We start from the raw sequence: 25,928 nt of genomic DNA, 5'->3' as shown, positions 1-25,928 counted from the left end.
AACATTTTTACTTTACAACGTGCAGACTGCATTTGTCACCTGACCTAATTTTCTCTGTCAATTTCTACTCTTCAACCCCGAAACACGGGAAAGAAAATGAAATTTTACTCTAAAAGGAAATTTCAACCCGTTATCTCTCCCGCAAACCCTACTTCTGCAAACGTCCTTACACATATAGATATATAAAAAGTCCGCTACCCTGCCGAGGAAATGCTTCTCCGCCCATTCTTATACGCCTGCTTTTAGTTTCAAGCATTCGTGCACACGCCGCAAGTCAGGTAATGAAACTCTAATACACGTATCTTAAAATTCGACAAAATTTAAAAGTCAGTTTTTCTGGCGCAATGATACCAAGAACATCGTGTCAATTCGGCCCTTAATTTCGATATGCCTCTTTTCTCTACAAGACCAAAACCCCAATGTACTTGCGAAAGAGAAAGGGAGCGTCGCTGCGCTTTTCTCACACCTTTCACGCGTTAAAGCTCGCTCCGGTCGGCATACTGGTACTTCGTTAGCTCTGCCCTTTGTGGAGTTGAATTACGTTATTTATACAGCAGCGCATTTGTTTACGTCCCGCGCAACGCCAAGTACGTTATTATTCCGCAGTATCCTGGGATCTGCCGAATACGCACATGCCTTTGGAGCCGGATTGAAGGTGTGAGCTCGAGCGAGACTTCCTCAGAGATTTGACCATAGTTACATTTCTCTACGCTGGTAAGAATTTTTTGAACACGCATTTTTCACCAACGTCTGCAAAGTTTGAATTTTTTTAAATCGCAATTCGAGATAATGGAGCATTCCGTAGGACACTGCATGAAATAAATGGGTCCATACGACATAACCGGAATAAAGTTGTACAATAATCAAAAACGAAGGGGATGTGTGATTGGAAAAATTCAGATTCGGCTGTTCAGAATTCATGCACACCGAGATGAAGTGTGATATTAATTGCATGTGTGTATAATGGTACATCCTGAGGCGTCAATAAATGGTGCTATTCAACAATTCAGAAAATAAAACTGGCTAAACGGATAAAATAACTGTATGTATTAATGTGTAGGAATGGGAGAAAAATCCAAAACTCGCTGCCCGCCTGCTCGCTGTGTCATTCAACTTCATTGTTATTTAGTCGACATGATTTTTTAAAAGCGAATCCCTTTTCAGCGTGATTTGTTAATCCGCATACGTCAGGTACTATCCGCTAATGCGTCGCGTCGACCAATTACGAAGAGTATTTGTCATATTTATGACTTGCCGAACGGAGAATTGCACAGTGACATTTTAACTCTAGCCTAAATCGGTGCGTTCAGAGCGATGCAAAAGCAAATATGAGATAACGCCTCGTCATATTGGAGCCAAAAAATATCTTTTAAATCCTTTAACACATGTACTCAATATTGTACGGCATCCCGCAAAAATGCCACGTCATTTTGTCACTCATCTGACACTAATGCAGTATGCGGAGTGTCACTGCATGTCACGTTAGAAGTTTAATTAACATGTGGCGGAAGAGGTCCACTTACTAAAAATTTAAGCTCGCTGTAGAATAATTGACGCATGAAATCCTCGGATACAAACTTAGCCAGGTCTCCTGAGGCTCGCAAGTTAATCCTGCACGTTCAGCTTATGATCCATAATTCTAGATACGTTCAGTTTATAAACGTCAAGTTACGCTCTAGCCGTATTTAGCTTAGTACGCTTAGCCACCCCGACTTAGGCATCCATATTAAATATAATCGTGTGTACTTAGTTATGGAAATACCGGACGTGTAAAGGGGACCTTGCGTTTCAAGCAGGGTTGACCAAGAGGGGCAAGCAAACATTACGCAATTATTCTTGAAAGAAATATCGCGTCATATTTTACATTATCTTATTACCGTTAGCTGATTCAAATGTCGAGGTCATTGTACCTCCGGATGTACAAAAGATGAAAATATTTAACAAATGAAAGATTTAACTTGTAGAATCGATTTGTCGATTTCACCGAACTTGTAAGACCCTTATTGAACATGTTTATAAAATTATTTTCTGGTAATCAGAATATATTAATTATCTGCTCGCAATACGATTTCTCCATTAGTTGAAATAAAAACATTGGGGACTAGTGGAAAATAATCCTTCTATTTCTATTGTTTTTGTTTTATTTTGATTTTCCGAAAGAAATGTATACCGAAAGTAACTGCAACGTAAATTACGTATTCGTCCTTTTCGACATACTTAACGATGTAAGTCATCCAATGACGCTAAAAGGGTGAAGAAATAAAACTAAGGTGTCGCAGGACGAAGAATGCAGACCTGCACCTTACACCCTTGATGAATAATAAAGCGCCACCCATTACCAGAGTTCACCCCAACTATTATTCGACACGTATTCTACTATTCTGTATTCCATTCGCAAGCATATTTATATACGTATCTAAAGTGGAAACGCACGAGCTACGTTCCCCTGGGCAAAAATAAGACCGATCACGAAAAAGCTGGAAAATATGCAGCAGCTGTGATCGCCCGGCGGATTCCCAGGGCGTTCGAGGTGGACGTGGGGGATCACGATGGTGGACGTACATAGCTCGTCGATGCAAGCTGTGGAAGCCGGACCTCGTCGGGGATGAGTAAACCCCAACGGGCTGTAGCGAGATTCAAATACAATATCCTCAGGGCATACGGCAGAAATGAAGTGACCCTTCCCGCAAGCTTCTCGGGACTACTGCGTAATAGCAAACGCGAAAGCGCACGTCGTACCCTCCGGTCCTTAAGTTCACCGTCTCACGATACGACGACCACACCTGCACGTAGAAATGGGAAGACCTTCGACCCCTGTCCATTATACACATCCAGATTTACGTGAGTTCTTGGGTTTGAAAGAATTTTAAATGAGCCGATCGACTACGTACCTACTATTCCAAAGTTTACAAGGGAGTGAATTTCGCTTGCCCTGATTTTGTACGTCTATAAAATATGGGCGCCAGCGTGATATCGAGATTTTAGTTGGTTTTTCGAATTCCAGACCAAGTACACGCTGATTTACTGATCACTCGTCAATACAAAATTATATACCGAGCATAATCGTGGCAACCAGTTACAATTTGCCATCTCACAAGCGAAATATTAACGCCCGATTGCCTATCTGTAGAAGCCGAGTGGCTTGTTTCCACGTTTAGGCCCGGTATACACAAATGTACAAAAATGTACCTGTAAACTCAGATTCCCGTGATTAAGTACGTATATAGTTCGTCTCATCAATTTTTTATGTGCACTTTTCTGGTAAATTTATAGAATTCGATGATAGTTCACAATGACATTCAAAATGTTGAAGTATAAAAGGATGTTGCTGATATGTTAATTCAAATAGAAAATGCAGAGAAAGTGGACAAACCAATTATTTTCCGTAATGAGAATCGTTTTTTATCCAATTTCAAATCATAAATTCAATTAAATAGAAAAACGCGTTATAACAGAAAAATATTGATAGGAAAATTGGTACTACGAATTCGAGAGAATATAAAACAGAATTGAAACATGCCGTGATAACCGATCCGACATTTCAGAATGTATCTTCAATGGCTCTACGAATGTTCGTAAATCCTTTTCATATCGTCGGATACGAAAAATTTCAAGAAAATATTTAAAAATATTAATAGCTAGTTGCATTTTCAGTTTTTCAACATTATAGCACTGCAATAAATCACTCTATGTTCAGTACTTTATTGTGACATAAATTGCGCAATATAAAATATAGCATAATAATGAAGGTTATAATTAAAAAAAATATTAGAACGAAAAGAGAGATCCTATAGTTTCGTACAAAATTATTTTATTTATATATTTTAGTTATATATACAAAATATAGGTGATTTACAACGTGATGTTGCACTCGATACGTTATTTACCAGTTACTGAAAAGCTGGCTGTTTCATTTTTTTTTCGACTTCATCTGGACACGACGATTTTTCCCGGGCCTCTGTTTACCGCTCCCAGCACCCTTTCCCTTTTTTGGTTTACCAGGTTTTCTCCACTCCGATACATCCGCAGCACTAGATTTGGAATTCTGTTTACTGCCACGTTTTTTGCCGCCAAAACCATACTTCGAATTCTTCATTTTCAATTTCGCTTGGGCCTTTTTATCCATATGTTGGACTCCAGCTTTTTTATTACCAGGCTTTTTCTTGTCATCCAAGAAATCCAAATCATTTCTTACACCTTTGCGATACTTCTTAACCTCATCAAGCATTTTCTTTTTCTCAGCGTGCTTTTTCAATTTTGCTTCAATTTGCATTTGCTTACCAACCTTTCGCTGTTGCCTTAATTGTCTAACTCTTTCCGATCTTTGTGCTTCTACCTGTTTTTTCATGAGATTTTCCCTAACTTTTTGCATGTGTTGATCAGACTTGGCCATCTCTGCAAAATAGTCATCCGGCCTCTTCGTCACTAGACCAAGTTTTTTTAATTTAGCAATACCCTCCATGACCGCACCCTGAGCTTGTCGGTGAAACATCATCTCTCTTTTGAAATCATTCAAGATCGGATCTTCCGAAGGTGAGAATTGTGGTAGTTTTTTGTTCCCTTGCAGCTGCTTTGCTCGGCGGACTTCTTGCTCTTGCATTTGTAGGGCCAATTCTGGCGCTAAAGGCGCAGGTGCATTCACTATGTCCAATCTTTCAACCCATGGCAATATTATTTTGAACTCATTCAATTTTCGCTTAATGTCAGCCTAAAAATAAAAAATGAAAACTTAAATTAGTCTCGTAGGACCTTCTCAAGTTAAATGGATAATATTGAACATCAATAATGACGGTCTCGTAGTTGTAAAAAATACCAGCAGGAAACTTTTATCCAACAACGCAAGTTGACTTTAAATGTTCGAATTCAACGAAATGTGACTTCGATGAAGTGTGAGAATAAACAACCCATCAAGTCATGCGATGGTACATCAGGTTAGGTTAGGTTAAGTGAGGTTATATTATGATTATACAGCATGGCAAATTCACCACTATGTTCTAGACACAAAAATGATCGAATATATTCATAAATCGAGCGAGGAATAGGTTGTACAGATGTACACAGTTTATTTAAAATAATATAGCATAGATTATTTCCGGCTTTGCACCGATACCATGCTTCGTCGGCACGTTGGCACGATTAGTATCTTTCGTACTTCTAGAATTGGAAATACTTACACCACGCCGATTACATGGTGGGAGTCCATCAGAAAGTTGAAAAGTTTTTATACTCACATCAGTCGGCACCCGAACGTTGTTTTCGTCGTCATTATTTTCGCTTGAAGAATCTTCGAAATCGTTGGAATCCTCAATCATTGTTGCACACGCGATTAAATTTTTCGGCGCAAATGGATTTCAGATACGTCATACAAACATAGGTGACAGAACATTTAAGATGATCCACGCTTTCAAGTGTAAAAATCGTAGTTCATGTGAACTTCTCTAGAGGGTATCATGCAAGGGAAATTCCTATCGAGTTGCTGTTCCTTAGTCTTCTTTGGATATTAAAAAATATTTCAAGGCAGAGTATTAGTTGGTTAATGACATGCATTTACCGTTGGATACGTCGAAAATTAGTTCCAGAAACATATTTCACGTTGCAGGAAGCAAGTTAATCGGAAACACGTAAAACACGTAAAATGTAGAGCTTGAAGCCTCCTCTCTGCCTAGTGCTGATATTCCTAGTAATTCAACTAGGGATGCGTTCCGAAATATATTTTCAGTACTGCAGATACTGACAACCGTGTTCCGAAATCGTGCGACAGCTTGGGTGCTTTCCATTTACTAACTCAAGTCGACTTGTGTCGCTATTTCTGGTGTATTCCTTTTCCCAGATTGGCCGGTTACACCAGAAATAGTGACACAAGTCGATTTGAGTCATTAAATGGAAAGCACCCCTTACTACCGCCCTCGACCTACCGCCAGTCAGTGACGTCTGAAATTCGTGATGATGTGATTGCGACTACCGCGGTGTGGAAGGTTTGGGAACACTGAATAGTTTGGGACGTGAGCACTGATCATGTATAGGTATGCCTATACTAACATACCTATTACATCATGAACGGACGTGGGCAGTTGAGAGATGGCCGGGCCTTCGATGGAGGGGGTACTTGAAACTCGAAGAAAAAACAGTACGCGGTTCGCGGTTCCAACCTCTGGTTTGCAGTTGACTGCGTGACGTCACGTTAGGCAGTCCTGCAAGTATATTTTGGAACGCACCCTAGTACTAGCCACTGAGGGAGAACTATCCAAATGCAAAAAAAAAATGTGAACTCAAATGTCGTAAAACGTATTTTGCGCGGTAATATGTGTAATGACTCGAAGACTAGGATCAAAGTTGTCAATAATTGCACACTTATATTAATTTTGTGAAAACATAATCATAATTTTTAGACAAGAACAATGGATTCTGTTGGTTACAAAGTTGGAAGGTTATGTGCAGACCGTGTAATCAAATATTCGTAAATTATACAATTTTTAACTAGTATACGTTCGTAATCGTAGCATAAGCAAATGAATTACAAGCCTTAGACATGCTCTGTAAAATAGACGACCTACCTGACGAGATCCTCGAATATATATTGAGCTTGATACCCCCCTATAAAAATCTTCAAGAGTGCACTTTGGTTTCTAAACGATGGTATCGCGCTACTCGCAGTACGTTTATTAATTTATATTCCCTAACAATTCATTGGAATCGTGAATTTCATTTCTAATTATTTTATTAACTCCACGTTAACAACAAGAATTTTTTAGATGTAATAGAACACAGTGAGGCACATTTCCACAAAGCAGTTGGCCTGGGCTCACTTTTTTGGAAAACATGGCCTGAAGCCGAGTGGGTACCGACAATCGGAAAACGTCATTCCCATTCGGCATGTACTTATGAAAATTCTATGTATGTGTTCGGTGGTTGTACAGCTACGTGTACCACTTTCAATGATCTATGGCGATTAGATTTGGACACACGAAAATGGGTTAGGCCTATCACTATGGGTAGCTATCCATCGCCTAAGGCATGCACAACGATGCTGTATTACAAAAAGAACCTAATTTTGTTTGGAGGCTGGTCTCATCCGTCACCGTATCCACTTCATCAGGTATGTTTTCAATATTGACGCTATTTGTAAACATGCTATTGCAAATTTTGCCCGTTTACAAGAAAATGTCACGTTATTCTTATGTATTCAAAATGTAATAGATACTTATACTTAATTTAACCATTCAGCATGTTTGAGAATATTACATGGGATGCTTAACTATCTTCAATTCAGCAGTCCTGGAATTCTGATAATAATTTGAATATTGAGTTAGTCTATGAGGCATTTTCAAACTAAAAAATATTTCCAAATTTACTAGGAATGAAGTTTAGTTATAAATTACTTTGACTTTATTACATTTTTAGCAATGGAAATTGTTCAATGAACTACATGTGTACTCAATTGAGTTGAACAGATGGACTGCTATCAATGCTTTAGAAAGTCCGCCGCCCAGGTCTGCTCACTCGGCATCCATTCATGGAAATCTCATGGTGATTTTTGGAGGAGTTTGCGAGGGAGACAGGTACATTCAAACATCAGTTGCTGCACAAAAATCATTTTGTGGTTGTAATTTCCAAATTTTTTTGAAATACCTTTGAATACATAATGTATTATACCATATGAATTTACTTGATATTGCAGTGTGCCGCTACTCATCTCCTTAATATTAAACTGTTTCTATTATTTTGAGGTAGTTCCAATGAAGTTTGGTGCTTGAATCTAGATACTTATAGCTGGCATGAACAAACCACGTCTACCTTAAAGCCACCGCCGCGATATGGTCAATCCCAAATTGAATTGGACAGCACACACTTGCTCATACTAGGTAACAGATATTAAGTACTATCTAATTTTACAAATAGAAATTACGAGTTCACTGCTCAGCAACAGGCTTCTTGCACGTCACTTATTTGTGATTGGAGCGCCGTCATAAAGGAGGGTCACAGACAGCACATAGCTCTGTGATCAATGAAATGTCTAACTTTTCAAATAACTTATACCATTCCCAACCTCATCTTACGTATTATTTTGAGAATTTAGGTGGATGTACTGGACCTAATGTAGCTATGAATGATGCATGGCTACTAACAATGGGAAATTCAAATTGGGTTTGGAGAAAGGTGAACATGCTTCATTCCACATGTGCTCCCATACGAATTTGGTGTCATCAAGCTTGCAAGGTGCAGTAAAAATGCAGTAGTATTGTTTATCGTAGGATTAAATAGAACCTTGAGTTTTTGTGTTTTGTATTTCAAATCAAAAAATATTCATATTCTCAATGCAGAATGTAACAACGACATACTGACCTTAGAAAATAGTATGTAGTATTGAAAAATTATATATTACTTCGAATTTTTATCACCCATTGTTATTGATTACGCATAATCAAATTTAATTTCGAGGAATTACTAACTATTTTTTTTTTTTGTAGCAAACCTGGAATTCTTATAAAATTTATTATTGAAATGTGAATGTGTAAATTATCTATCATCGACAGGTTGGCGATTATGTTATTGTCCTGGGTAAGAATAAGCAAATGAGTCAACCAAATGATATGAGCATCTCCATGGGTAAAAATGCTTGCCAAAGGCCAACATCGTCCCAAGGGCAGGAGCCGATACCACTATTTGAAAGGTCTGATGAACTGGAGTAATAATTCGAACGCGAATTGCTGAAAAAGTCTTTCGAATCATCATATCTATTAATCATGCATGATTTCAGGCGAAGAAATCTAGTGCAGGTAGACAGAGATGAGAATGTCAACGGCCGTCGTGGCTCTTTTCCAAGATCATCTATGCCCATTCCACATTCTCCGTCACTTGGTTCCAAGCATCAAAAATCCTTGCCTGCCCATGAAGAAAATACTCTAGGCATGGCTGCGTTTCGCGAAGAATTACCTCGATCTCGACACAACGCGAATAGGCAGCGGCAACTGGAGTCACTTCGCCGAATGGAACAGAGGATTCAGAACAGAAAAACACAGTCAAAAATGGTGAAAAAACCCGAGAATACACTGGCCATATATGTGTTGGATATTTCGAAGATCCTAAGTGAAGAATGCATCGCCTCCTGGATACCGTTGAAACAAAATGGCCAGGCTGGACCAGATGAAAGAATATTATATTCCATGGTTCTCGGAAGAGGAGAATTGATAGTATTTGGTGGTATCCGAAAAGAACACATGAAGAACCAGGCACAGACTGGATCTGACGATTCTGAAGTTTACAATGATCTCCATTTTATAAATCCTCTGCGATACGTTGTATAGTATATCAAAAAGAATTTAAAAAATACATCGGTGAATAAAACAACAGAATGTTAAAAACTCGCTCTTCGTAAAATATATTTGGCTACTTTATTAATATAACTAGAATATTTCTTGCGATAAATTATCAGAAACTAGTCTCTCAACCATTGAAATTTAAACATTACACTTGGTGGTGATGATTAATCTAATAAAAAAACTGTATGGGTTGTAAAATTTGGTAATCAGCTGTAAGACTTAGATTCTTATTAATTTAAATTGAGTTTTTTTATGTTTACATTAACGAATTGAAGGAGAGGAAGAAGGAATTGTGTTGTCGATAAAATAAAAAATAGTCTGCCACTACGATTGATACGATTTTTTAAAAATAAATAACTACATTCTTCATTGTTCGGTTGTCTCTCATCATCCCTGCAATGTCATCTTGATTATTTTCATTTGCGATATATATTGTGTGACAATTCAAAATATGAATCCGTATTAACATAAGCAACAAGTAACTGAAAATCGATAATCAATGAAAAAAATTGGGTACACAAACATAATTTTTTACCCACAAAGAATAAGGAAATATTCGAATTTAATATTCCCTTTGATAAATTATAATTATAATAATGCCAGCCGCAGCCGAAAATATTATTTTATACGATTGCACGCACGTTTCAAAAGAAATATGTATATCTGGCCTAATTTAAGTGCCGGTATGCTAGTTCCATCTAAGGTCGATACCAAGAACTAGGTAGGTAGTGTGAATTTTTTGCAGTTGGTTGACGGACGACGAAACATCATGGCGTTAATGGATACAGAACCGATGTCACGTTTATTGAAATTGGCGAAGAAATTCAACTGCTTCTACCTGTCAGGTATCGTTATTTATTGATTTTGATTCGCATGTTCCGCATTCAATCATTCGACACCCTTCCTCTACGACATTTGTCAGAAATCCACCCTCCTTTATCGTTCTGTCTGCTAGGCGATATTGATTTCGTGTATTGTGTGCGGCACCGCTGTCGCCTCTTACAGAAAAAATTAAAAAATATATATATATATGTGTGTGTATATATATATATTATACATGACATGTACATATTTACAACTTTATTACATTTTCATTGGGCAACGCACTGTTTTAGAAAGTATTCGCTGCTATTTCGTCACTCCTGTCATTCTTATCCGTCCGAGCTACCCTCGAAATGTCATTAACAATATTGTACCCATTCTCTTACCTCCACTGATTCAATGTATAACGGATAACAATTGGATTAAACATGTAACATATTATTCAAATTGAACACAAACATTCATAAGCATTGCGAAAGCGGTAGTAGTTACTCCGCTAAGCAGCCGTAAATACGTACACGCATGGTACTCAAATGTCTGAACATTTGGCCATGAGTACAAAAATAACAATCATAATCTATATCCAAATCTATTAATCTTTCTACATGTCATACATATCTACCGACAAGTCAAACCGCAGTTCCCTTTAAATTTCCATAGAAGTGCAGGTACAAAATTGCTCTATTCACAAATAAAATACCGTTAGTCACATCTTTTATGCAACACATTATTAATTTTTTTTTAATTTCATTACTCACCTGTTCAGTGTTTGAGAAAACTCGAAAATCGGTTATGATGAAGAAAAAAAAATCACGAAGATGGATTATCTTTTTTGAATTGCTGGTGCTTACATTTTAATAAGCGCAAAAGAAGCATGTTACATCCATTCTTTTTCTATTATTTAATGCATAACAGCTCCATTGAAATCTTTTAAAATTGTTTTATCGAATTGCATTTTTTATGCCGAGTCCTGAATATAAAAGTCTTGAAAAAAAATTCGTGAGACAGTTATTTGAAGAATCGATTAATTACATTTTACCAAAGTAATTTATGTAATAGTTAGATCACTGTGTAATGTTTTCATCGCGTCTCAGACCTTCCGGTTTGCTTTAGAATCTGGAAAAAATCGCTGCTAATGTCTGCCAAGCCGCAGTGAATTTCAACATCCCTGGCTTGAGAACTGGCAAAGCTGCAATAATTCCGGTTTTATATTTCTATGTGATATATTTACGTCTAGCATAAAAAGGAACTTGATGTCTAAAATAGTTTTCGCATACTCTAATTTTTGAATAGAACGGGCTCTTCTTGTGTATTAAGGACGTGAAAAAAACGCATATCCGACTAACTTATCTCTCAAATAAGGCATTCTTTTGCGATAATTCTATAAGGACCATTAACGTGAAGCATCTACTGATAACGCTAATTCACTATCAAAAACCATCCATGTGCTGTAAATCTATCATATTCACAATTGTATTCAATTAAATAAGATTAGATAACTTGTGTCAATATCGAAATATGTACCTGCAATATTCGTTCCATTTATGGAATTATTAATATTAGTATTGGTATTGCCTTCATTATTTTTATTATTTTATAATGTGCTTCCAACTCCTATTGTCATACGAACGTATAAATGATAATATTTTCGATACCATGAGTTTTTATTATTGTGTCAAGATTATTCAGATGGAAGAAAACGTCAAAAAAATGGGAAGTCAACACAAAATCCTGAACCTATCCCAAAACCCAAAACCCAGCACCCAAAAACGCTGAAACTATCTAGCATATGGATCAAATATTTCCAGAAAACCAGAGTCGTTTACAACGTCTTCGGCGGTCCTTTTTTTTGTATAAATTCGTCAAACAGCACAAGTTTGAGTACAGAATCTACAACATTGTTCCCAATTTTCAACATGTCAAAATATAATATCAGTTTACTAAAAGACTAACACTTGTAGAATATAACGTTCAATCTTCTATATAAGTCCAGAGATTTAAGTAAATATTTATATAGTTCCTCTCATATACACTTTGACTAGAAAAAAAAGGAAAAAGGTCAAAATTATTCTCAGAATCCAAACAAAAAAAAAAAAACAATATTAAAAATTAAAATTACTCGTATCAACTACTACTATTAAACTACACTCCTTGATAATTTTAACTTATCAACTTCATTCTCACTGCGATGATTAATCATCACTGGTCCATGCAAACGATTTTGATAGTTGTAATAAGTAAGGTGATATGTAATTCTGACATGACGCAATTTGACGATTATGGAAAGAAAAACGAATACAATAAAGTATCATCTTCATTTGCTGGGCGATTATTCATTTCAGGGCTTCATGCAAGCGATTGCAGGGCATTTGTTGTCGATGGCCAACAAGTTGGTCTTGTTCGGCCCAACGTGATGAAAGAACTACTCAGTTTCCCACAGGTAATTCAACATCGAAATCAACACGTTACGTTTTATTTAATTATCAGATATATACCTAATATTTTCACACATTGAATAATCAAAATATAATCTTTTTACAAAAACATCAGTGGGTGATCAACGCAAAACCAATTTTTCGAACAAATCCGGAGTTATCATTTTATTCATATTATTTACTCCGAAATAATCTTATTCTTCAACACATGTTTCCACGAATTTCCATTTTCAAAACGTGTTTCTGGTGCGCCTATAATTTTAGCGTGAACCAATCATTAAGTAGAGGAGTACCATTTAATTAGATGCCAGCCTGGATATACGTGGCACTTGTATATATACATAGGTGTATACATTAATAATACGCATGCACCCCCAAGAAAAGGTATCAATTCTAATTCTCACCGTTACATGTAATTAATTTTCAATCATGCGATTTGATGACGGCATCTGTTACAGAAACTGTCAGAGTCCAATCTTGGGTTGCAAAAATTGGCTCAAAAACTAGATTTTATCTAATCATAAAACAAGACAAATCCTTTCAGGGAAATATTAGAACATTATCTTTTATATAATGAAAGTTCTGCTTTGATTAAAATTTAAATTGATAAGAAAATCTACTGGTTCTCATCAAATATTCACAAGCTAAATCACTCGTGAAAAAGAAATTGTGACCAACGTATGTTAGAGTGTAAATTAGGAGGACTGTTACAAATTTCTGAGAAATGATTTATGCACCGTAAAATGTCCTACGTAAGCGCGGTTACCTCATTTTTAATATACTATATATATATATAAATATATTATCTATTTAAATAATTTTTTTCTCTAGAATATCCACTCTGACTTTATTTTATTCAAATTAAATTTCAAATACTTTTCTCGCGATAGTCTAATTAATAGCTATACGGATTAATCAATAAAATACATAATATCGCTGTTAATCGAATTGTTAACAAAGAAATTGAAACTGAGCTGCTACTCGGAAACACCCACACAGGCGCAACTGAATAATGAATCACTTCTGTTCTTCGCAGATAAAAATTCACATTCCAGATATTATAATGACCTCAATTTGTACAGTGATTAAAACTTTATTGTATACAATAAAAACAACCGAACAGACAATATAAATGCCACAGACCGTTTTTTAATTCTGCGGAGTCAATTGTTATTTTTTTATTATCTTTCGACATATATTTAAACAATTAGTTTTTTCTGTGTAAATAAGCGCTTCATTCAAATCATTTTCATCAATATCTCGGAATTTATATTCTAAACTGAGACATCCATGAGATTGCCATACAATATATGCAATTTTTCAATTAAAGTTCAGTAACCAGTTCCAAGTTACATTGTGATGCACAGCTATTTTTATATAATCAAAACAAAAATTTGGGCGTGATATGTGTTGATGAGTGTAGATATTTTGGGCGTTTATTTCTTTTTACGAAAATGCTGATAAGAATTTTGTTTATGTTTAAGGTATTTCAAGTACAGCCAGAATATGTGCAACTGAATCCAGCATTCAGGGATTATGCCGAAAGAAGTGCAAAAATGGAGGAAGTTCTCAAAGAATGGCGTGACGGTGGTAAATTCGTCACGCTCAGAGGTTGGCGCGAAGAATGCTATGAAGTACGCGCCCACTTTAACACCCAGCCACTACTCAAGATGGATCGTTCAGCCACCTGTAGGTCATTTCTAATGTATTTACAAAAGGGAACTTATTCCATACAAGCGAATATCCTACTGGCACCTTATATCTGTACATTCCCAACTTTGGTATTCATTATTTCCACAATGCAGAGTGTAATTGATTTCTATTTTGCACACTGATAAACAGGCTTATTTGGAATTCGGAATTATGGTGTGGATATAACTGGATATGTTATGGACCGTGAAAAAGGACTATCGATCTGGCTACAAAAGCGGAGCCCGACAAAACAGACGTGGCCAGGTTACTGGGACAACATGGTGGGTGGTGGATTAAGCGTTGGTTATGGTATTCATGAAACTGGAATCAAAGAAGCTGGAGAGGAAGCCAGTATTCCTACCAAGCATCTTGGAAAATTGAAGAGTGCGGGATGCGTATCATTCTTCTTCGAAAGCGAGAGAGGTCTCTTCCCTAACACTGAATTTGTTTACGACCTTGAATTGCCACCAGATTTTGTACCATGTAATGGCGATGGAGAAGTAGAGACCTTTGAACTTCTGCCCGTCAAGGAATGCTTGGAGAGAGTACTTTCACCAGAATTTAAAACAACGTCTGTACCAGTCGTGCTAGATTTCTTGATCAGACATGGTTACATCACTGCAGAAAATGGTGAGTTTGATATTTTAAGAAGGAATTTTTAGGCAGGGTTCCGATTAAAGTAACTGGTGATAGATAAAATATGCTTTGAGATACTCTGTATCTATCACAAAGTAAAACATCTGTGTTTAGTCTTAAAAATGAGTTTGTATGTTACAGAGCCTAACTTCATCAAAATTGTGGAGCTCCTGCATGTACCACTGCAGACTATATACAGTCAACCTCAAAGAAAGTATAAGATAGAAGCCAATGGTGAAGCGAATAATTCTCTATAAAGGCCTTAGGCTACGAATAGATACTAATTTCAATTGAACCAAGGCTGAAAATTCAGAAAGTTGAATGAAATTATTTTCAATCATGCTTTACACCTGTTTCAAGGTCTAGAGTACGGCAGCTTCTCGCGCAAATTCTCACGTAACCAGCAATAGAGTACCATTTTCGAATGCGTTCACATATTTCTTCCAAATTATGTAACACTGATGATGATTGGTCTATGATATGAAAAAATGCAAAACCGACGGGTAATTTGTTCAATTCGTTGTTATCATCTACCCAAATGAATCTGACGGGAAAAAAGTGCTCAAGAGATGCAAGAAAATATCCAAAAAAAAAACTTTATCCTGCAATTGCAGGGACCTCGCTGAATAAATCAATTTTGTGGTTTGGAAGAAAATTTGTAATAGTTAAATAGTGTCACGAAACAAGAAATGATTGGAATTTGAAAAAAGTTAATATCGTTGATTAATTACACCATGTCCATACAATTTGCTTTGATCTCTTGTTTTTTTTTTTTTGCTACAATTGAGTATGTGAATTGATTTCTTAACATGAATAATGCATGACCAAAGTAAGCTCTATTTACAATCATTTGCCCCTGAGTTTTCTCCTTAGCATTTTCATCCACTTAAACTGCTGATTATTCGACTTTGGATCGATCTTTGAATGATATTATATTAGCAATGTGGTTAAAAACTACTTGAAACTCGTCGAAAGAATTTTACTACAGCAAAATTTTTACTATAAATTGGCTGACACAAATATTTTTTCGCACTATGTATCCTCTCAACAAAAATATTAACAAAATTAGCAACTGAACACCAAATCTTCAAATATTTCTGCTGTAAATTTTGTTACGATTCAAAGTAAAAATCGATTTTATATTAAATTTTCGTCAATCTTGAATTGCAAGAATAATATCGATCCTGCGTCTATCTTTAGCAACGCAACATATATTTCATATTGAAAAATTGACAAGTTTATAAGTATAAGATGTAATGGAGTAGGCAGTTGAGTTATATCTAAACGTTTAATTCACATAATAACTTATTATGCTTCATAGAAAGTGTTTACATTATTTATTGGTACAAGAGAAAAACAAAAATATCATAGAACAAAATTTCTCCCAGATTAATTACATGAAGTGACTATGAGGTATTGGGTCTAATTAATGTGAATTATTCATACACATACACATATACATTATTTTAAGAATCAAAGTATTAACATTGCATTCCGAATTTTTTGTTCAGTAGCAAAAGTTGATTGGTTCCAAAACTAAAACGTATTTAATAGAAAATGTTTCTCTTGTTTGGAAACAAGTATTTTGTTGGTGAAAGTTTTTTTTGTCATACCTTGACATTTTTAGATGTGTATGAATAGATACCGAGGGAGATGAAAGTTTTTTAAATGGAAATTATAAAAACAAATAACATGGGTTCTCATTTGGATCGAATATTCCAACAAGTTTTACTTAATTTCTGTTTGAAATTGTTTCTATTTTTCTCACGTTAGTAATTGACAGGATCTTAATTGTGTCTTTATCGAATGAAAATGTTTTTGGGAAAGGGAACAAAAAATTTTATGTTACTTATCATAGATAGGATATCAAATAAGTTTGTTGTTTTGAATTTTGAATTAATAATTACTGATTTGGCATATGCAAAGAAAACTTTATAACATGGAAATCATTGAATAATCTAGTTACTTGCTGTACAATATTTCTGAAACTATATCAACTGATCAATACTGAACCATGCAACACTTACTACAGCATAAAATAATGAGAGAAACATGTGATATAATATGGGTAATAATCTTGCTTTTTGACCAGTAATAACGAAATAGCATAATATTGATATTGTCTTGAAACGTCGATGCTACAAGTTGTAACATTCGTTCAGCACCTACCTAGCCGGGCCCTAAAATCAGATGACTATTACAATGGAATGAAAATGATTTAAACTGCTAGTCAGAAATCAATTTTTCGGAAAAAATCAATCTTGCTTTGAATGAATTTTTTTATGGTACAAATATGAATACGATAATTTATGTTACAACGCATTTTGCACATCTGAAAATCTGAATTTATTTTAAAATGTAACATAGATAATGTTCATCTGACAATTTATTTTTAAATTGTTACAGGTGTCTAGTGGTACTGAATATTTTAATGTCATCTGTATAAAACCATGAGTTTTTCTCAATCTGTGATATAGTCTTGTAGGCTCTGAACGAACTTCAAATAGCCATTTAAGTGTGACACCTTACCTAAACATAGCTCAGAATAGATTGCGTAAATTTAGTACTTTTTTAACGAAACTAAATACTTGATGTGCGTGCTAGTCACCCATAGTAATGATTCGCTTACCCCGATATATTTAAAATTTATTTCTGGAACACAATTTTATTAAATCATTTCGAACGTCAAAGAATCTTTCGATTCGTAGCATTGAGGATTCTGATAATCATATAAAAAATTATAAACGATACATCAAAGTTATGAAACTGTATTAAACGTGATTTTAGAATAACACAAGTCACATTCTAATCATCAGTTGTAATGAAATCATAAATAAATTTTTTCAGCATTGAAAACGTTAAACTAAAAGTCATCTATATAAAATGCACAAGAATATCTTATTATTTTGGTTTCTGTACACGGTGTGTGACACGTATAAGAGCAATGAATGATTATGCTCTTTATTATCGTTTAACAAAAACTTCAAATGATTCTAGAATATCTAGTGGTATCATACATTCAATAGTGTCATTCAAAGAAGAGTGCTGGTTATTAATAATAGAACGTTTAAATGTAGCATGATATTACTAGTGGGACTGACTTTGTTAGTGATTCTAATCCTGAGCGTAATATGACAGAAACATTTGTTTTTATCAATGCCCAGATTTGCATACAAATTTTACAACGAAGTCAAACAGAGTAACGGAATTAGAAATGAATTATCCTTAAAAAATCGTCTATGTGTTCAGTATTAGCAAAAGATACTTAATCTTTTTTTAAGTTATGTAACGCAGTTTACATTTTGCAAGAAAATTCACGCCGACCAATCATGTTTAGTGCCGTTTTACTCTTCCTGACTTACGAATTTTTAAACACTTAGAATAGTTATTTAAAAAAAATGAAAACATACGACCATGGATGCAAATAATAAGTGCACAACCTTAAGGCTGATCAGTGCACAGAGAATTTATCTCCTCAATCAAATTAGTATCCAGTGCTTCTTTTTGAAACATGCTCGATACTTAGTATCACTAATCTTAAATCACTATAATTTTACATAGTATTGTTTGAGTTCACACCTGTTGATAGCATAATGAATTGTAGCAGCACATTACAAGCAGTATTAGTGTTGATGTGAGTGTGAATTTTAACAAAACTGAGCACAATAGTTTTACTTTATAGTTAATTATTACTTTATAAGTTATTACATCGTTGCATTGGAAACAGGGGGGGGGGGGATTGCACTTACCTGCATATAAAAATTGCTATTGTTAATGAAACTAGGTATGCCCATTTAACTTTATTAACATGTAATTTTTTTTACTACTGATGCAACGAGTCAAGTTATTTTTCATATGGATAATGAAGTGTATATAGCCATGAGATTGTAATTTATTTCGGCTAACGTTTGTTTGAGTAAATCGACTTCGTTTTGAATTGTCTACAACGAAATAAACTGCTGCTTTATGTAACTGTGTTGTTAATGTTAATAAAATAAGCATATTGATTGAGAAATATAACTGATGATATTTGGTTAAAATGAGCAAGAATTTCCTACTGAATAACTGTAAATGTTATCAAATTATAAAGGTAGAAAAATTTGGATAAGAGAATATATTTGTTGATGGCTTATCAGTTTTAGGTTTGAAATATCGTTCACAAGTTTCTTATTTATTCGTTCCTATTCTTGAGGAATCATTGTTGCGATTAAGTATCGCTGTAAAAGATTTCCGGAATGTGTGTTTCTAGAAATTATACTAAAATATTACTCACGTTAAACATTATTTACAATCAGACCCGGCACATAATTAAATTTGGTGTAAAAGTGCGGTTGCATTATACGTCAATTGATACAGTTAACTTAATTTACATACGAAAATATTATAGGCGAGTTTCTTAAACCCACTGGTCTACTAGTGGATTCAACCGCGCAAATAATCGGAAACGCGGGTTGGCAAAAAGAAAGATAAAAATTACGTGGCTGCCCACTAACTGAGCGCTGTTGCGGCGTCAAGATGTAATATTTAATCATTATGAAAGACAGAACTGGACAAAACGTCCAAGAACTAAATAATAAATATAAAATAAATGAATTTAACTTGTGTAAAGATTGAAAATAAAAAAATAAAACAATCAACGAGTACATCGGCACACACCCCAACGGGAGACAGCCATTAAAGGAAGAAGAAGAACACGAAGGAAGGCAGGAAGGAGGAACTAGGACTCCGGACTGGAGGAGTCAATTAATGAATGAAGACCTAACCTCGCTTCAAATGTTTCACATTAAACATTCAAATTCAATATTCGTACCATTGGGCTTCGGTGTTTATTGCTAAAAAACTGTCGAAGAACTGACAATGAGTAGTTAAGTGACTACAAACTAGTAACCAATGGAGTACATCCAAGAGTGCAAATCATTTATTTTCGGGCGATCGTGTTCAAGAGATGAAAATAATCGAATGATCTAATCAAAATGGTCTAAAGTTCAAGTTGGTCATGAAACAATGAATTTCTTGGGCAAAATGTGACGATTACGGGATTGCAAGTGCTTTATATTCGAAATTTATTCCCATGACTTTTGTACTCACTTTAGTTATGTATAAGTAATCATTTTACCCTTGTTATTATGTTTTTTATAAACAATTTCACCCGTTATGACTGACAATTTAAATACGTAAAACTAATTCGTGCGATTTTAGAACATTTTCAGTACATCTACTTTTACAAACAATTGTTACTATCTACAATGAGTATTCCGACAAGAATTGCACAAAAGCCGAAACGCGCTTTACATCGATATAAGAACTTTTTTCTAACATTCTTCGTACTCCTATCACTGTCTGTTACAATTATTTTAACCTCGTACTTATCAAGCTTAGGAAAAACGGTAAAAAGGTCAAAATACACAGCGCTGACATTGGACAACGTTAATTCACTAGTTGTAAAGCAAATTGCCATAAATAGTCCATCAGCAAATCCAACAAATGCTTCATGCAATTACTTCAACTGCTTCAATATCTATCGGTGTGGGAATCAGGGAAATAAATTACTTGTTTATGTGTACCCACTAAAAAATTATGTTGACCCTGCCAATGTACCCGTCACTAATCAAATATCAAAAGAGTTCTATCTTATCCTGCAAGCCATTGCAGGCAGCAGTTTTTATACTTCAGACCCATTCGAAGCATGCTTATTTATCCCATCAATAGATACCTTAAACCAAAATAGACTAAGAGTTAAAGAAGTATCTCAAGCTTTAAAATCACTTGAGTTCTGGAACGATGGAGAAAACCACTTAATTTTCAACATGATACCTGGAAGTGTCCCGGACTACAACACTGTTATTGACATTCCTGTTAGCAAGGCAATGATTGCCGGTGCTGGATTTTCATCATTAACATACCGTGCTGGTTTCGACGTTAGTTTACCGGTTTACAGCCCCCATCTAGAAAACTATAAACGACAAGCTCAAAACAGAAGAAACTGGTTAATAATTTCATCGCAGATTAATATAAATTCTGCATTCCAGCAAGATTTGATTGAAGTGAAGATTACATTTCCAAACGATCTGATGGTCCTGGGCCCATGCTACCATCACAATCCTATGAATAGCTCTATTCGATGCGCGGGTGAAGATGTGTACAATTATCCAGACGTTCTGGAAACTGGGACATTCTGCCTTGTCATTCGAGGAGCCCGACTTGGCCAATCATCTCTTCTGGAAGCGATGGCTGCAGGTTGTATTCCTGTGGTAATCGCCGACTCTCTGACCATGCCATTCCATGGAGTAATAGATTGGATAAGGGCAGCGATATTTGTTCGCGAGGTCGACATTTTGAAGGCACCTGAGATTCTAAAAAATGTATCTCACAAAAGAGTAGTCGAACTAAGGCAGCATGGAACTTGGCTATACGAACGTTACTTCAAATCTATAAAAGCCATCACTGAAACTACCCTTGAAATAATGAGCGATCGTGTTTACCCACATCTTGCTAGAGACTATAATTACTGGAATGTACCTCAGTATCCAGGAATTGTGCCATCACTTTTTCTGCCCATTACAGCACCCAAGACTCGGGGTTTTACAGCTGTGATATTAACATATGACAGATTGGAAAGCCTGTTCATTCTGATCACTAAACTTGTCAAGGCTCCTAGTCTTTCTAAAGTTTTAGTCATTTGGAACAACCAACGCAAAGATCCACCGGAACCATCTCAATGGCCAAAAATAAACAGACCCTTGAAAGTAATTCAAACTAAGGCGAATAAGCTTTCAAATAGATTCTATCCGTACGATGAGATAGAAACTGAAGCTATGCTATCGATAGATGATGACATAGTTATGCTTACTGCTGATGAGCTAGAATTTGGATTTGAAGTCTGGAGAGAATTTCCTGACCGCATAGTGGGTTTTCCTTCACGTACACATATTTGGGACAATTCTAGCATCTGTTGGAAATATGAAAGCGAATGGACTAATCATATTTCAATGGTGTTGACTGGAGCTGCCTTCCATCACAAGTATTGGAGTTATATGTATACAACATCAATGCCCGGAGATATCAAAGAATGGGTAGATGACCACATGAACTGTGAAGATATAGCGATGAATTTCTTGGTCGCTAATATGAGCGGGAAACCTCCGATTAAAGTGACTTCCCGGAAAAAATTCAAGTGCCCAGAATGTACTAACACAGAAATGTTGTCTGCTGATTTGAACCATATGATTGAAAGGTCTCAGTGTATAAACCGATTTTCTTCAGTGTATGGGACCATGCCATTAAAATCTGTCGAATTCAGAGCTGATCCAGTACTATACAAAGACGTATTTCCAAAGAAGCTCAAGCGGTTCAATGACATAGGAAGTTTGTAGACCGTTACTCATTGTGATCATTCCCGGAATTACCATTATACACTTTAGGTAATATTATAATATAGTTATTAATGGTGTTATATGTTGGATTAACAAACAAAAAAACCTCCAATCATTGTAACTAAATGTAAATATCCATACAAATTTTTTAATCTATGTACATACATGTATTCTAAGGTTTTGCTTATACTGTTTACATCTTGTACAAATTAAATAACCATTCACGTCAAGTATTACAATAATTGATGGAAAAAGTAATATACACAAATGACTCTCCAATAAATAACATTAAATGACAAGAACGTCTCGAACATAATTATCGTGGGTTTTTAGTATATTCGTAAATAAGCACAATGTTCGCTACTAATTAAAACTTGTTTGATATAAAATTCCATTCTTGGAAAGTATAAAACATGTTAATACGTACTTATTTCACTAGATTCGTGTGTTATTTCTCGACTTTTCTAAACAATATTTACTTTTCAATTAGTTATCGAAAAAGTGTCGTTTACTGAAAGCTATAAATTGAAAAGACTACAAAAGCAGCAGATGTCAACAATGTCCGACCTTGAGCACATTCTCAAATCTATCGTTACAGAAATACAAACTACAGTTCGATTTTGTGTAAAATTACATATTCAAACTGCACCTGTCATAGTTGGTATTTTCTGTTCTTATCATAGATAGAATCTAAGTAAATCAAATCTAATTCGATTAACTTGATTTACAACCCCATGGTATGAGATACGTATTATGATAGGAAAACACCACTTACAATTATACCGTACCAAGAAAAAGAGTAATTCTCATCACTATAAGGAGCACACTTTAGATGTGATTAAGCATCATTTTCCAAACAATTACTGAGTTTTGACTGCACACTGAGATCCTGGTTTAGAATCTCCACCTCAAAAAGTGAAAGACAATGAATAATGTTTACTTTCCTATTTCTCTTTCATAATTATCAATAACTTGAGTTGAACATAGTTTTTGAAATATTCTTCTTAACAATGATTCAGCAAACATTCCTCCTACCTGCGAGTAAATTTATGAAAGAATACATCGAAATTTGCTTCCTGGTAAGACCAGTTACCACTACTATACAGTCTGAGCAAACCATATGAATTTTGTCTTGTTCTACTTTAATACGTCTCTAATAATTGGTCAATTAGGATCCACCAACATCCTATTTATTCGTACCTCAGTACTTGAAAAGAGGTGCACAATTTTACCATTAAAGTGCTGAATACTAATAACATTTAACAGTAAGACTGTAAAGTAAAAACTGGTAGATGAGTGTGTGCAAATCAGAGCTTCATTAAAAAGCTTTTTTGGTGCGTTGTGGGAGTATGGACTCCTTGGCATAGTTGAAGAAAGAAAGCAAGCCATATTTCTTTCCCCGTCTTGAAAAGTAATTGCTCACCACATCGTTATCATCTGTAAAAATGATCAAGCTCAAACTCAATACTGTGCGTTGTTCGAAATTATACAGTTGAGCAATTTTGTACATACCTAACAGTGGTCGAGCTTCAGCTACAGTTGGAAGCACATTTTCATTTGCAGCCAGTGAAATAAATAGTGTAAATGGCACTAGCCAGAGACACAGGGTAAAATATGCCATCATCTAAAATTATATTTTGACACAAAATTAGGTAAGAAGCATAATTTAGATTAACCATATACATTACATACACTAACACATATTATTTGAAATGTGTAAGATACGTCAAATAGTGGACATAAAAATTATAGTTTTGAAATTCTCGTTTCTAAATTGTAATATTTTACAGCCAACCGACATTTCTGAAACGGAATACTTTCTTCTCCAATTTTCTCGGTTAACTAAAATTCCATAAGGATGCTGACTGGTTGAAGTTACATGACGCTGAAGCTACTAGCAAATAACAGTCAGTCGGTAATATGGGTGGAAAGGTTCTAAGGGATGACCAAATGATGAAACTTGGAAGGATTATTCCAGGAATATATTCCTCAATATTTTATCACTTTTTCACCCCCTGAAAGCCTCCCAGACCTATTAGCTACTGGATATTACCTTCCAGTTTCAACCTCATTGAAATTACATAAGATTTAACCCACGTTGTAAGAAATAATAGATTCTTGCGAGACCATTAATCGAATTGCATACCTCTGAAAAACTGTAGTGGACAGATGCAAAGTATGTGAATGCCAGGTAATGGTTAACCACTAGCATGATTATCGAGATGATGAACAGTGGCGAGATGAACTGGACGTACGGAAACGTTTTTAGTATACAGAAGTGTGCTACTTGGGCGATGATTCCACATATTACCATACTCGTTGGCAGGTTTTCAAATAATAAGAACCCAATATGAATTCCGAATGTGACCTAAAATTTCACCAAATTCCACAAATTATAATGTAATAAACGAAACAAATGCTCTGACTGATTTCTCTAAGGAATCGCAGATTAGGCTGCTCAAAAAGTTTATTACAAAAATGCATCCGCAACTTACAAGTATGACACCTCTTATTATTTTTTTGGACAGAACGGTATATTCCTCAACTAATTCCGCTAAATAGTATAATCCGGCAGCTGAAAAATATTGAAATGCATTATTAGACTTTAGAAAAACTTTGAATTCTTTAAATACTTATTCTGTAGCTAATAAATTAAAAGTTACGTAATTTATGTAATATTTATTTAGGCTTTGTACAGATTCTAAAACTGTATGACTAATTTGAAATCCCATTTTTGGTTAATAGAAATGAATCAGGCAGTAGCTGAATTATTCCGTCAGGTAGTTTGTTTAAAAATATATTTTAGAATCAGTTAATCTGCCTGACTTCGTCAGTAGAATGATAGCAAATTTGAAATAAACGTTGGGACCCCGGTTAACCTCTTTATTCACAGTACAGCAAAATAAACATAAGTTATAAAAAATACGCATCTAACACAGTACCTATGGAAATCGTAACAAAACATATTTGTACGAATAAGGAAACCCAACTTAACACGTAAAAGAACCACATTTTAGAATTCGTTCAACTGCACAGCAATAATGCATCTTTTACATTCCATAAGAATGGATTTACATGATAATTTATAGAAGATTTACACCCTGTCACCCTCTATCTAAAGCCCTAACCACGGTATAATAATGTAGGAGGTGCTTCCATGTGTAAAGCTCTGTGATTATTTGACAAGGTCTCCTGGCTCTCCGCCAGGCGTCTCATGTGACAAAAAGCCAGAATGTAAATAATAATGGCGTTGCTTTCCTGAATGCTTTGCACGTTTCACGTATATGCTTAGTTGTCACAATGCAGAATAAGAAAACATGAAGAGAACGCATTTTTCCTATATCTATAATTCGTGCCTGATGGAAATTTTATTTCTGCTCACGGACCTGTTTATTTGTTCTGGTACAATTCACAATTGCCCCGTTTGCCCGTTACTACGTTGACTCAAGCAATGGTTATTACAATATAATGTAATGCGAAAGTGCTAATGTGTACTCTACGCCAACACGGGTGTCGGCATTTAGAAACACTGGTATTGTTGTTTGGCGTTTCCAAAGACGACAGTTTATTTAAAAATTATTCTTGACGGATTGCATGTGACATTAACCGTTGCTTTAACTTTTGCGTGAATACAAACTGTTCCGAAATAT

The 25,928-nt window shown here is 35.3% G+C and overlaps 5 protein-coding genes across 5 annotated transcripts; 3 read left to right on the top strand and 2 right to left on the bottom strand.

Moving 5' to 3' along the window:
• Window positions 1–3,789: 3,789 nt before the first annotated feature.
• LOC124180273 (probable rRNA-processing protein EBP2 homolog) lies at window positions 3,790–5,420 on the bottom strand. The gene is made up of 2 exons (XM_046565587.1): window positions 5,232–5,420; window positions 3,790–4,708 (listed from the first exon to the last, which is right to left on the bottom strand). The coding sequence occupies exons 1-2, from the start codon at window positions 5,310–5,312 to the stop codon at window positions 3,911–3,913; spliced, it is 879 nt and encodes a 292-aa protein (XP_046421543.1). The 5' UTR covers window positions 5,313–5,420; the 3' UTR covers window positions 3,790–3,910.
• Window positions 5,421–5,762: 342 nt separating this feature from the next.
• On the top strand, window positions 5,763–9,625 carry LOC124180269 (F-box only protein 42). Its single transcript, XM_046565582.1, has 7 exons — window positions 5,763–6,653; window positions 6,753–7,096; window positions 7,402–7,559; window positions 7,732–7,862; window positions 8,078–8,217; window positions 8,535–8,671; window positions 8,759–9,625. The coding sequence occupies exons 1-7, from the start codon at window positions 6,530–6,532 to the stop codon at window positions 9,303–9,305; spliced, it is 1,581 nt and encodes a 526-aa protein (XP_046421538.1). The 5' UTR covers window positions 5,763–6,529; the 3' UTR covers window positions 9,306–9,625.
• A 404-nt stretch (window positions 9,626–10,029) lies between these two features.
• Window positions 10,030–18,658, top strand: LOC124180272 (uncharacterized protein YJR142W). The gene is made up of 5 exons (XM_046565586.1): window positions 10,030–10,165; window positions 12,485–12,582; window positions 14,062–14,266; window positions 14,420–14,899; window positions 15,047–18,658. Exons 1-5 carry the CDS (start codon window positions 10,090–10,092, stop codon window positions 15,160–15,162), a joined length of 975 nt encoding a protein of 324 aa, XP_046421542.1. The 5' UTR covers window positions 10,030–10,089; the 3' UTR covers window positions 15,163–18,658.
• Window positions 18,659–19,408: 750 nt separating this feature from the next.
• LOC124180268 (exostosin-2) lies at window positions 19,409–22,764 on the top strand. The gene has a single exon (XM_046565581.1). The coding sequence runs from the start codon at window positions 20,152–20,154 to the stop codon at window positions 22,276–22,278; it is 2,127 nt and encodes a 708-aa protein (XP_046421537.1). The 5' UTR covers window positions 19,409–20,151; the 3' UTR covers window positions 22,279–22,764.
• On the bottom strand, window positions 22,407–25,549 carry LOC124180276 (protein TEX261). The gene is made up of 5 exons (XM_046565592.1): window positions 25,221–25,549; window positions 24,774–24,853; window positions 24,425–24,646; window positions 23,791–23,902; window positions 22,407–23,715 (listed from the first exon to the last, which is right to left on the bottom strand). Exons 1-5 carry the CDS (start codon window positions 25,288–25,290, stop codon window positions 23,597–23,599), a joined length of 603 nt encoding a protein of 200 aa, XP_046421548.1. The 5' UTR covers window positions 25,291–25,549; the 3' UTR covers window positions 22,407–23,596.
• Window positions 25,550–25,928: the final 379 nt, after the last annotated feature.

Source organism: Neodiprion fabricii, chromosome 4 (genome assembly GCF_021155785.1).
Source record: "Neodiprion fabricii isolate iyNeoFabr1 chromosome 4, iyNeoFabr1.1, whole genome shotgun sequence".
Taxonomy (NCBI): Eukaryota; Metazoa; Arthropoda; class Insecta; order Hymenoptera; family Diprionidae; genus Neodiprion; species Neodiprion fabricii.
This window is presented reverse-complemented; position numbering and strand designations above follow the sequence as displayed.